The following is a 12817-nucleotide window of genomic DNA, read 5'->3' as shown; positions in this document are numbered from 1 at the left end:
ATTTATTCTCTCTTCATACTTGATTGGTAGTTTTGATACCGAATTCTAGGTTGAAAATAATTTTCACTTGGAATTTTAAAGGCATTTATTCCTCCATTGTCTTCTAGGTTCCAGCATTGCTATTGAGGAGTCTGATGACATTTTCTTTTTCTTTTTTGATTTAGGCTCTGGAAACTTTTAGGATCTTCTCCTTCATAACAGTGTCCTGAATTTCACACTGATGTGCCTTAAGACGGGTCTCTTTTGGGAACTCAGTCAACGTTTTAGCATTGAAGACTTATTCTCTGTTTCGGCCAATTTTCTTATGTTAGTTCATCCTTAATTTCTTCCTCACCTTTTCCTCTGTTCTCTTTTTGGAACTCTTAATATTCCAATCCACTCTTGGCCTTTGTGCATTGATCCTCTAGTTTTCTGATATTTCTCTCCTATGTTTCATTCCTTGTTTTTTATTGTTCTGGTAGGTTTTTCTTCAACATTATTTTCTAATCCTTCAATTCAAAGTTTATTTTCCAATCACATTTTAAATTTCCATATTTTAAGTTTACTGTTTTATAAACAAAATATTTTGTATATCTCAGAAGATACTAATTGGTTATTTATCATTAATTGATTTTTTTTTTTCTTCGAGACAGACTTTTGCTCTGTTGCCTAGGCTGAAGTGCAGTGGCACGATCTCTGCTCACTGCAACCTCCACCTCCCAGGTTCAAGCGATTCTCCTGCCTCAGCCTCTTGAGTAGCTGGGATTACAGGCACCTGCCACCATGCCCGGCTAATTTTTTGTATTTTTAGTAGAGATGGGCTTTCACCATGTTGGCCAGGCTGGCCTTGAACTCCTGACCTCAGGTGATCCACCCACCTTGGCCTCCCAAAGTGCTGGGATTACAGGCGTGAGCCACCCTGTCCAGCCAAATTTTTTTTTAAATTATTTCTCTCGTTGTTTCTGTTTCTGACAGTATTTCTCATTCCATTTGCTTGTTTTGGCCTTCTCTTTCACTTTAGAGGCTTTCCTCAAATGTCTGGTGATTTCTGGCTATTTGTTCTAACCTAAAAATAAGTTACTAACCACTTCCCCCAGAAAGGAACCAGGGCTTCTTGGAGAAATGGCTGATTCCAGATCTGGGGCAGCAAATGCACAAGGTAAGGCTGAAACTTTCTGTCACATCAGACAGCAAGGATGTAATCAAAGATGATTAGGGTGGGTCTAAAGGACCCAGGAGCCAACATGAAGAGGTCCCCACTGGTGAAAGATGGGGTAGTCATGAAAAGTAACTGCAATGGATTGAAAGATATCAGCAATGTTTATATCCACGAGTCTGTGGTGAACATAAGAATAAAAGACTAATTGATCACCATTGAAAGATACTAGCAAATCAGCTCATTATTTGAAAACTGGTAAGTAAAGATGGAATATCAAATATTTATCCTGCCTTTCCTATATGACTACATCATTGGGTCATCATGTAGTAGATGAGGAAAAGGTGTTTTTTCGTTTTTTTTTGTTTTTTGTTTTTGAGACGGAGTTTCACTGAGTAGCTGGGATTACAGGTGCATGCCACCACACCCAGCTAATTTTGTATTTTTAGTAGAGACAGGGTTTCACCATGCTGGTCAGGCTGGTCTCGAACTCTTGGCCTCAGGTGATCCACCCACCTTGGCCTCCCAAAGTGCCGGGATTACAGGCGTGAGCCACCACGCCTGGCCTAAAATGTTTGTTTTTATAGAAGTAGCCCAGCTAATTGATTGTAATACCTAAAGAATTAAAGGATCTAGAAAAAGATCATCATTGATTACTAACATCAAAAGAGAGAAAATCAGACACTATGTACCTCCTAAAGAAAGGACACAAGAACACCTATGAAGTAATCTTGCCAGAATCTAAATTGAATGAAGTTTTTAGCTCTAACAATCAATGTACAGGTGATACAGGGAAGAGAGCAACGTGTTCAGTCATGCCACCTGCATTACAATCAGCAAAATCCAGGCTGTGGGAAACTCGATAGGACAAGTGACCAGGTTTCTTCAATAAAAAATTGCACAGAGAGAAATATTGTTTTAAAGAGACATATCAACACACTGCAGCATATTTGAATCCTGATTCAAATAACCAAAATTATTTTAAAATTTTATAAGACAAGTAGGGAAATGTAAACATTAACTGGACTTTTAGTGATATGAAGTTATTAACTTTGGGCCACTTAAATAAAAAGAATCCCAGCCTGATATGGTGGCTTATACCTGTAATCCCAGCACTTTGGGAGGCTGAGGCAGGAGGACAGCTTGAGGCCAGGAGTTGGAGGCTGCAGTGAGTAATGATTGTGCCACTAGCCTTAGTGACAGAATCAGACCCACCTCAAAAAAAAAAAAAAAAATCCCTATTTTTTTAGAAATGTATACTGAAATATTTCTGGATGTTATGTATGTCTGAGATTTGCTTTAGGACAGGGACATGCGGGGACGTATGTAGATGAAAGATGATTGACCATAAGCTGATAATTGTTAAAGCTTTTAAGTGCTATTGAGTACACAGGGTTCATATACAATTCTCTTTGATTTTGTGTGTGTATGAAATTACATGATAAAAAAGCATCTTTGTTTGTTTGCTTTAAGAGTAAAGTACTAAGCAGCTCACTGGAAACTCCATGGGAGGGCTCGTAGAGACTGGTGGGCTTCTCGTGGGGTGCTGGGTGAGGAGCCTTTTTCACTGGGAGACCCTCTATGTCCTATTCTAAAAGTCTTGTCTCTGGAGTCATTGAGTTTTTCCAGCAAAGACTCCCTCAGTCTCCTGCCTGGAAGTGGGGCTGGGGGAGCAGGGGGTGGGAGGAGGAAGTAGACTTTCATTTGATCACACTCCATCAGTGCCCTTTAGGAGTCTCTAAATATGGAGCCTTTCCAGTTGAATCTTTGGAAAAAGGGTCTTGATTCCTTTATTGGAGGGAGGGAGAAGATGGAAGAAGGGATTGCTGTTTGGGATGGGATAGGAGACCTGGGTCCCAACCGTTTAATTTAGAGAATTTCAATCAATCCTCCCTTTTGTCCTTGTACCTCATCTTCACATCACACAATATGGGACACCCAGTTTTGGGGCCCTTCTGAGGAGTCAACTGCCTGTCCACTGCATCCCTTCTGCAAGCTGACCTGCTCTATCCACTTTTTTTTCTTTTTCTTTCTTTCTTCCTTTCCTTTTTTTTTTTTTTTTTTTTGACAGAGTCTCGCTTTGTTGCCCAGGCTGGGGTGTAGTGGCACAATCCCTGCTCACTGCAACCTCTGCCTCTCGGGTTCAAGTGATTCCCGAGTAGCCTCAGCCTCCCGAGTAGCTGGGATTACAGGTACCCACCACCATGCCCAGCTAATTTTTGTATTTTTGTAGAGATAGGATTTCACCATGTTGGCCAGGCTGGTCTTGAACTCCTGACCTCAGGTGATCCGCCCACCTCGGGCTCCCAGAGTACTGGGATTACAGGCGTGAGCCACTGTGCCCAGCCTCTATCCACTTTCCATTGCCCTAGAATGCATAATCTCTTCTTCACTGACATCTTTTTCATTCTCTCTGTTGTTGTGAATGTGCACCCTTTAAAATTTCTCACTCTTTTTAGTGGAGTTTTATGAAGGGGTGGAGAGAGACGTGTCTGATCAATCTGGAACACAGAGTGCTTTCAACAAGGGCTGTCCCAGAAATTCCAGGATGATCTCTAGTAACAGTAGCTGTGTGGTTTTCATGCTATGAGAGGAAGCAGGCGACACCCAGGGACGTGGATCATCTCCATGTAAACTCAGCAACTCCCACGGACACTTGGGGGCCAGGGACAATGGCTGAGTGTCAACGCATCTTTGGAGCGTTAAGTCCACTGCTCAGTGGAGTTTCAACTTCAAACCACTCCAGGGCTGCCAGATTTGAGCTTGGAGGACGTGGAGATAAACTGGAAGAGAGCTCAGGCATTGCCCTCCATGTCTGCCCAGGCCCGAACAAAGCCCCATTGTGCGTCCTGATGCATATGTGCAGAACAGTCCTCGTTTCTGCCTCGCAGGATGTCTGGCAAACCAAGATCATAAATCTGTTGCAATTAGGCCTCCAGACAGGTCGTCCCATGGAACTTTTCTGGCAAAGGTCGCTCACGAGCTCCTAATTGCCAACTCCAAGACGGCTCATCACGCTGGTCCTCTCAGCAGCCCGGGGACATTGCCGATCACTGGCCTCCTTTTCTTTCCCAGTACCGGTTTATTAAGTTACACTGATAAATAACCACACAGGTGAGCTGATCTGATTTCCCCCCACTCCTCCACCCCCAACACACACTGCCCCATCTGCTCCTAGCTGCACCTCTTCCCTACTTCAGAACTTGGAGGATTAGGAAGGAGCTGGACATTTGATTTTCTTTAAGGAAGAGTGGTTTACGTAAATTGTTTAATAGGGGTTAGGTACTTAGAAGTCCCTTAATGGATACTCATTTGCAAAAACTGTGTACATTTAGATTTTTCTTTACGGAATGTTAATTATTTAAACTATCAATAAAGCACTGAGTTTTAAGTTTGCTTAAATCATGCCCTGGGGCCAAGTGGGAGAATCAGTTGGCTCCGTATTGGGGAATTTTAACCCAAGTGTAGCCCCAGGCCACAGGGAGAGTAGAGGAAGCTGGGCTGGGGTGGCCCAGCCGCCCGTCAGCAAAGTGGTACAGATCATTTTTAGCACTTGTTTGCTGGTGACAGCAGACACTGAGAACTGAAAGCTTATAACCAGGGACCCAAAGCCCCTGGAGAGGGCACTGGCAGGGCAACCCCTGAAGTCAGGCTTTGAGAGTTACAAGTCAGGGCTTCCTCACCAGGCCAGACAACAGACAGGAGGACCGGGCAGAAGACCAGAGCCCAGGTTCTGCTCCAGGGGACACTGGACGGCCCACCCCAACCTCTTGCTCGTTCTCTCCCCTCTGTGGACAGATGGTACACAACCGGGGGGGAATGTGGACATAAAATGTATTTATTTCCTTAGTTCTGTCACAGTGAATCCAGTCTGAAATCCTGAGGTCAGGCCCCTAAGAGACACACTGGGAAAGGTGGTCAAGCCAGTTCCTGGCGCTTTGGGGGCTTGTTTGTAGGGCCCTTCAGGGAATGCCCTTGGAGCTGAGACCCTGCTCCAAGCCTGAGCTATGGGCTGCCATAAGATACCTGCCCCAGGCTGACACCAGGTCAACACTGACCTGGATGAACCAAACCCCAGAACTCAGTCATCAGGCGCAGAGTCTTAACGGCCTTGCTTTTATATCTGTGTATCTATTTCTCTTCCTCCCTTCAGCCACATTACACTCCTAGAAGGCCTTCATCTGCACACCACAGGAACCAAATAAAAAGCCAGCTGCCTGGAGCTCAGGGTGGGACCCCTGGGTCCACTTCCTCCCGCCCACTTTGAACCTCCTCTGCACTGGCTTCTCCCAGGCCCTGACCTGCTGGGTTTGGCATCTTGGCTTACTTTCCTGCCAGTGGAAACTAGGCTCTGGACTGGCTGCCTGTGACTGAGCTCACAGGCCACAACATGCTGCTTCTGGGGGACTTCCCCTGCCTTGCTCCAGCCCAGATCCCAGGAATATGCTGCACAGCCCCTCAAGGGAATCATATGTGATCTCTTATGTGCATATTCCTTGCGGCAAGGTACTGGGCATGATTCGCTTTAGAACTCAAATGCCTTGTACCATGCCTAGGATGAGACCTGGCCTTTAGTAGTTATTCAACAAATGTTTATTGGGTGGATGGATGGATGGATGGATGGATGGATGGATGGATGGATGGATGGGCAGGCTGGCTAGTAAAGGTATGGATAGAAGGACAGATGGACAGATAAATGGATGAATGGCATTTTCTTTCAACTTGCCCTGGTTCCTCCCAACCCTTCCCTTCCAATGGGCACACATTTTCTGCTTCCTTATACCTCCCCTCTAGCAACCAGCCAAGAGCTGCAATGCCCCTGGGTGTGTGAACCCAGGTGTGACCAGAATGTCATACCAGCTCCCCAAGAAAGTCTCCCTTGTGGCAGTGAAACTCTATACCAAACAGCCCAGCAAATGATTAAGTTCTAACTTCTGATTAGGTTAGTCACTCATCATATTTTCCTGAAGGCCAGAGACTCTGCATTTCTTATAGTCTCGTGGCCCCCTAGCCACGAGTTCTGGTACACAGTAAGTGCTCAATGAATGCTTAATCATTGGGAGACTAGAACATGTCTCCTAGACATGAGAATTGAGGCTCTCCTCTCATTGAAGAAGAGATGGCCTTCCTTTCTCTACAATATTCAGCCTCTGCAAAGATGGTTTGGCATCTGTTTCTCAATCTGGGATAAATGTTCTGGATCAAGGAGTCCCATTAAAACGCCTCTCAGAGCACTTAGGGAATTATGCTTGGGAAGTCCTTCTTGGCAGCAGATAATAAATCAATCACAGCTCAAAGAAAATGCTGAGTTAGAATGGGATCATTCAGACTGAGCTAAGAAAGGAACTAGGAACACCCTTTCTGTGGAGGCCTGAACTCAGAGACCCTCCTGTGCAGCCAGGTTTGGGGACTTACAATAACCAACCAACCCAGTTTGCCCAGTATTGTCCCAGTTTTTGCACTGAAAGTTCTGCATTCTCAGTCCCAGACAAACAGGGACAGTTGGTCACCCCAGCCTGGCATTCTTTTCCGCCCTTCCTCATTAGCAGCCTTGCTGCATGATGCAAGAGCCTTGTATGCCTCTGCGTATATGTGAGCCACACCCTCCCTCCACATACATTGCCTGCAGTGACTCTGACAGCTAGGGTCTGAGTCCATGGCCAGTGAAAAGAACAAGTGGCTCCTGTTTTCAACTTTAGGGGCTGAATTCTGAATGGCACCACTTGCGTTGCCCTGCCTTGGGCTCTGGAATAGGGGAAATTACAGGAAGGCAAGGGAAGAAAGCAATCATACCTGAAGAAGAGAGACATTGGCAAGGCTGAGTCTGAAGAGGTAGTTCCTGTGAAAATGGAAACAGACATCCTAAGTGACGCTGGTTCTGCAGGCAGGACCCAGGGAGCAGCCTCCTGGTTCGGGCCTCCTGGGATGCCAGGACTGGGTGCTGATTGCCTAGGGTCAACCCCCAAGGAGAGCTTTACCTCCATTTACTCACTTAATCTTCACACAACCCTGGGAGGAATTCCAGGAAGCTCCAAGTTACAGATGAGGAAGCAAGGTGGGTAGATGGCCCAAGTCACCAAGATAGTAAGTGAAGGGGCTAGGGGTCAAACCCAGACTTTCCTCGAAGTCCCATGCTGTCTCTGCTCCCAGCCAACTCAGCTGGCCCTGGGAGGAACCCCTTGACCCCACCTTTTCCAACCATGGAGGCTGTTAAATGTAAAGCCTCATCGCACTCTTACAGGGATGCAGACAGCCAGTTTCCTCCTACTCTGGCCCGCCACCCTGACTCGCCCCTCTTCACACAGGCCAGTCATCTCTCCTGGCTCCACGTCCCTGGGTCCTGGGTCCGATTTGTTTGTTCATCTCCTGCAGTCTCTCCAGCAGTCAGTGACTCTGGGTCTGACCTTTCTGTGGCCACCTCTATGGACCACCCTCTCTCCTCTAGCCCAAACGACCCCATCCACCACCTCACTATCCCTCTCCCCACAGTCCAGCCTGCACAGGGCTTCCAGACACATCTACCTCAAACAGTTTTCACCTTCAGTAATAAAGAGGATACTACTATTAGTAATAATGATATCAGACACTTATTGAGTATCATTAAGTGTCAGCCGCTGCTGAAATTTCTTTGCATGGATGCTGGAGTCAGAAGGCCACCATGCACAGACAGGGAGAATTCCAGCTCAGCCACCTGCCACCTTCTGAGAGCCTCAGTGCCTGCATCTGTACAATGGGGACGTGAATGGCTGTCTTTCTTATTTCACAGGACTGTGGAGACAGAGGAATGGTGTGATGCACATTTAAAGGCTCTGTTCATGCTGAACAGATGCAAAGTCTTGGTTTTCCCCAACAATTTTCTTTCTTTGGTTCTTGTGTCTTCTTTGGGCTATTCCTATTTTGGTTCCTAAACTTTTTAGGAATAAAGACTTTAGAAAGTTCTGGCCTACCTCAGCTGAGGAGGGAAATGAGGGGAAAGGCTGTGGAGTGGGCCAGAAAGAGAAAGAGGGCCCCTACTGAAGGAATCCAGAGCCGGAAGGAGATGCCGCAGGCCGGGAGGCTTCTCTTCCCAGCTCTGGCTCCAGGCCCAGGCCCCACTCAGCTTCTTTGCTGTCCTGGGGCTGGGCGGGCCTCCTGGGTGACCTTGGCTCCAGGCCTCTGCTGTCCCTCTCCAACCCCCTCCCCAAGTCCTTAGCAGAGCTCTCCCCATCCCACCCTCCTGGCCTGGGAACAGATGAGCTTCAGCTTATGGCTGTGCCCCAGCTGCCTGCTCAGGTAACACAGGCATCTGCTCACAGCTTTAACAAATTAGGGGAAACATTGCATCACTTTATTCATTTTTATCCCATCAAAAATCATTCATCACAACATTGCAATCAGCTCTCCTGGGAGCTGGAATATGAGAACAGAGAGAAATCTCTGTAGCCTGACCCACCCTAAATCCCTTGTGGAACAAGGGAGGGTTATAAATGAATAAAAAATTTCCCTAGCCTGAATTCCAGAGGTCCAGGGGATCAAGAAGAAGGGAAGACAATGTCAGGCAGAAGAAAAGGAGGAAGGAAAATGAGCTGGAGACAGAAAAAGAAAGTGGCCAAAGACCCACTACATTGGCTCTAAGAAGCCTAAGGGACCAGGTCTAGAATTGATTTTCCCCATCCATCTGAGGGCATAGCCAGGCTCAAGGATGCAGGAAAAAGTGTCCCTCCATCTTTGTGTGGGAAGCCTCCAGATAGAAAACATAACCACTTTCTGGGGAAGCCACAGAGCGGATGAGGAAGAACAGTGTGACCACAGTCATAGGGTAACCTAACCTCTCCGAGCTTCAGTTTCCTGGTCTGGTCCATAAAATGGGGGTACATAGAACCCATTTCCTGGGTTCACCCACTTGTGAAGATTCAATGATTTACTGCAGGCATGATTTACTACATGTATTAGATTAAATACATGTGTGATTTACTACGTTTACTATATGCGGTAACTGACTTACTACATACGTGACACATAAAGTAGTGCCTGGCACATGGCTGGTGCAGAATAAATGGCAGCTTTCGAAATGATTTCACAAGGAGTCTTCGGACGCTACCATTTGGGTTTGTTAAAGTACACATGTAAAACGAGTGAAATCAGAATTAGGTTGAAGGATCACATCAAGGCCAGTTTCCTGATTGTAATGTCCTACAGTTATGCAAGATGTTAGCCTTGGGGGAAACTGGGTGAAGGGTATATGGGATCTCTCTCTATTATTTCTTATAACTGTGTGTAAATCTACCATCATCTCAAAATAGAGAGTAAAATAATTACTCTCTTTGCTGGGAAAATAAAGTCCATCCTCTTGTATAGTTGCATATGGACAGACTCCCTCTGGGGGCACAGTCAAGAACCTCACCACTGGGTGGACCTTCAGTCAGGGGTCCTGCTTGTTTGAGGGGGTGGCCCTGCTCTTCACCATATATTCCTTTGTACCTTTTGAATGTCCTACCATAAGACAAAATAGTTAATTTAAAAATTGAAAAATTAAAAGAAAAATGCTTTCAGGCCCAGCTTCACAGAAGCCCTGTGAGATTGGTGGCACAGAGACTGTAACCCAGACTTTACAGATTAGGAAATTGAGGCTACAAGGTCAAGATCCCCCAGGACAGGAACCCAGCTCATCCACACCTAATCCAGAGCTCTGTTCTTGACTTGCCTCATTTTCATACAGCAAATGAAGTGGTGGAGAAACTAAGGAAAGCTCCAGGGCAAGGATGGTCAGCTACAGTGTGGACTGGAAGTGCTCAACCCCGTGGCCACCCTCTCCCGAACCGCACACCCACTGAGTCAGAACCTCTGGGCTGCAGAGCTGAAAAGTAGTGCAGTCCCAGGCGATAACGCAGACAGACCTGCAGAGAAACTCTAGGCCTGGGTTAAGGAGACCTGGCTCTAGTCCCCACACCCTGTTGTCACGATGCTATGTGATGCTGGGAAGGTCACCTTCCCCTCTCAGGGCCTCTGCTACCGCCTGTTTAAAATAAGGACGGTTGGATGACACCAGAGATTCTCAAACTTGAGTGTGATCAGGCCACCTGGAAGGGTTGCTAAAACACAGGTTGCCTCTTCCCAGAGTTTCTGACTCAAGAGGTCTGAGAAGGACCCAAGAATCTGCATTTCCAACACATTCTCATGTGCTGCTGGGCCAGGGACTGCACCGTGGGAGCCGCTGGGGTTGGCCCTCTCTAAGCCCCCTCCCTACCAGAGCCAATGGTCTGTGGTTTCATGAGGAATAAGCTCCTCCTAGTCCACCCAGAAAGTCTCCACAGGTCCCCCCGGAGAGTACTATCTGTTGATATTGGATCTGAACAGTGGACTAAGAGGTCAGGCCACAGGCAGGTGAGGTCCTTCGGGAAAGGTTCTACCCCTACCCAGCCGTCCCAGGTGCAGGCCGCCAGCTGGCCAGCAGGGGGCTCCTGGGCACCTTCTCTGCATGGAGCTCCCAGGGATTTGGCCCAGAAAACCATTCTGACAGCCGGGCAGGGACCGGGCAGGAGGTGGCCAGCAGGCATCCCTGCCCTAACTGCCAACCACAGAGGCCTGCAGCTGGCTGAGATTGCGAGGTCAAGAGTCACCCCCACCCCCACCCAGCCAACACACACTTCCTTCTGTGGGGGGACAGACATCCACATGGAGAGGGCCCAGCAGAGAGGACGGGGCCCAGCACACAGGTCTGCCCAGGTGAGTTCATCCTGAATAATATTCCCTCCTCCCAGCTCCAGGTCCCTGCACTTCCGGCCCCGACCCTTCTGCCCCTTGTTACCTGGCTCCCACAATGAGCTGGTTCCTGGAGGGGTCCAAGGCGAGCTGGGAGAAATCCCTGGCTCCAGGGTAGGTGAAGTTAGAGACCCACGGCTGCAGATCTGGTGGAGGGAGAGGCAACCCTGTGGTTACTGTTGGGCCAGGGGATCCCAGCTGCACCGCGGCAGACCACAGAACAGAAGGATGAAAGTCAGGGGGAAGTGGGGCAGTGGCACCCGGGAGACCTGGTGCCACCTGCCCACCTCTGTGTGCCCCCAGGGACTTGGGAGTGTGTGTTGTAGTCATTGTTCTGCCACATTCCTTAGCTTAGAGGAGGGCACTACCTTCCCAGCAGAGGCACGAAGGGATACCTATACTCGCCCTTGACTTCTCCCAGACCCTCACTAGCCACAGGAGTACACACTGGCAAATCCTGCCTGTTCTACCTCTACACTGCCTCTGAAATCCATCCACTTTTTTCCCACTGTATCCCACCCCCATCCAAGCCACCACCAGCTCTTGTCTGGAGCAGTGCCAACAGCCTCCTAACCAGCCTGGCTTCCAGGCCAGCCCCTCGAGTCCATTTCCCACAAAGCAACCTGAATGCTTGTTCTCAAATGCAAATGTGGTCATGTCACTCTCCAGCCCAGAACCCATCCACAGCTCCCAATTACCCCAGGAAAACTCCAACTCCTGTGAAGGCCCTTGGGTTCCGGCCCACTGTCCTCCCAAGTCCAGTGCCTGGCACAGTGATTATTTACTGATCCCCTGAAAGAATGATGCCTCACCTTTTACATTCCCTAAACTCTCCACCCCAGCCACACTAAACAAACACTTCACACTTCCCCAAATCCAACCCACAAGAGCCTGCAAACTTTGTGCTTCTGTTCTCCCTCGATGGAACAATTCCTGTTCACCCCCATCCCTACCTCCTCCAAGAAGCCTTCCCTGCCTGCTTCAAGCCAGGGTTAAGGGCTCCCATAGTCTTCTACTTTACTGCTACACTGTGTGTCTAGCCTGGTAGTTTGTCCTGGGGGCCAAGAAAGACTTTGCTTCCTAGATCTCCAGGCTCAGTCCAGCACCTAGCAGTGTTTGAACAAATATATGAATAATCCTGAATCCCTTCTTGTATGAGGGGAATTGGATTTTCAGACAAGATTCTGCAGAGGTGGGAGGTGCAGAGATTGGGCGGTCAGTGTCCACCCTGCCTCCAAGGAAGGTTGTTCCCAATCAATGCCTTTCAAAGGGACTGGGTGGGCAGAGAGGAGACCTCACAGCCTCTGGGCGGATGGGGAGTGGTCTGGGAGGGCCTGCTTAGAAAGTGCCAGCTGACTCTCCCTGTTTCCCTCCTGCTGGAGACACACTTCTCTCTTCTTGATTCACAGCCTCCTGGTAGCTCTCCCTCAGCCTATGCAGGACCCATGGATGGGTGGGAATTGGCAGCAGTAAGGAGAGAGCCATGGAGCAGAGGAACTTTCATGCCGATGGTGATAAAGATTCAGGATAATGGTAGGCACTATGCTTTCTCCCCACAGTGCCTTAGCAACTGACTCACAGAAGGGCCAGAGGGGAGAGAGAGAGAGAGAGAGAGAGAGAGAGAGAGACTGTGTGTGTGTGTAATCCAAAGGAAATAAATCATTGCTCATTATCCCTCCACTACAGAGTAAAAGCAGCCCTTCATTTCTGCACGACAGGCAAACACTTAATCGCTCCCTGGAGAACTGGAGGTTTTGCGAGTTGGATGTTTTTCAGAAAACTGTGATAGGCATGATTAAAAACAGAAGAAGAAAGAAATTCTGCAGCAAAATGAAGCAAACCCCTTGGGCCTGCCTTTGCCCCCAGCAGGTGATTATAGGTTGGTGACTATAGGTTGGCAAGAATTGTCATGTAGTCACGATGGCTTTTGGGCAATAGGGG

General features: G+C 48.1%; 1 protein-coding gene across 1 annotated transcript in view; it reads right to left on the bottom strand.

Moving 5' to 3' along the window:
• The window catches only part of SEMA5B (semaphorin 5B), a 52830-nt gene that overhangs the window by 23741 nt on the left and 16272 nt on the right, over positions 1-12817 (bottom strand). The window contains exons 3-4 of the mRNA XM_058438143.1: positions 10923-11022; positions 6929-6974 (exon numbers count right to left, since the gene is read on the bottom strand). Coding sequence (XP_058294126.1) covers positions 6929-6974; positions 10923-11022 — 146 coding nt within the window. The remainder of the gene's footprint in view (positions 1-6928; positions 6975-10922; positions 11023-12817) is intronic.

Source organism: Hylobates moloch, unplaced genomic scaffold (genome assembly GCF_009828535.3).
Source record: "Hylobates moloch isolate HMO894 unplaced genomic scaffold, HMol_V3 SCAFFOLD_4, whole genome shotgun sequence".
Lineage (NCBI taxonomy): Eukaryota > Metazoa > Chordata > Mammalia > Primates > Hylobatidae > Hylobates > Hylobates moloch.
This window is presented reverse-complemented; position numbering and strand designations above follow the sequence as displayed.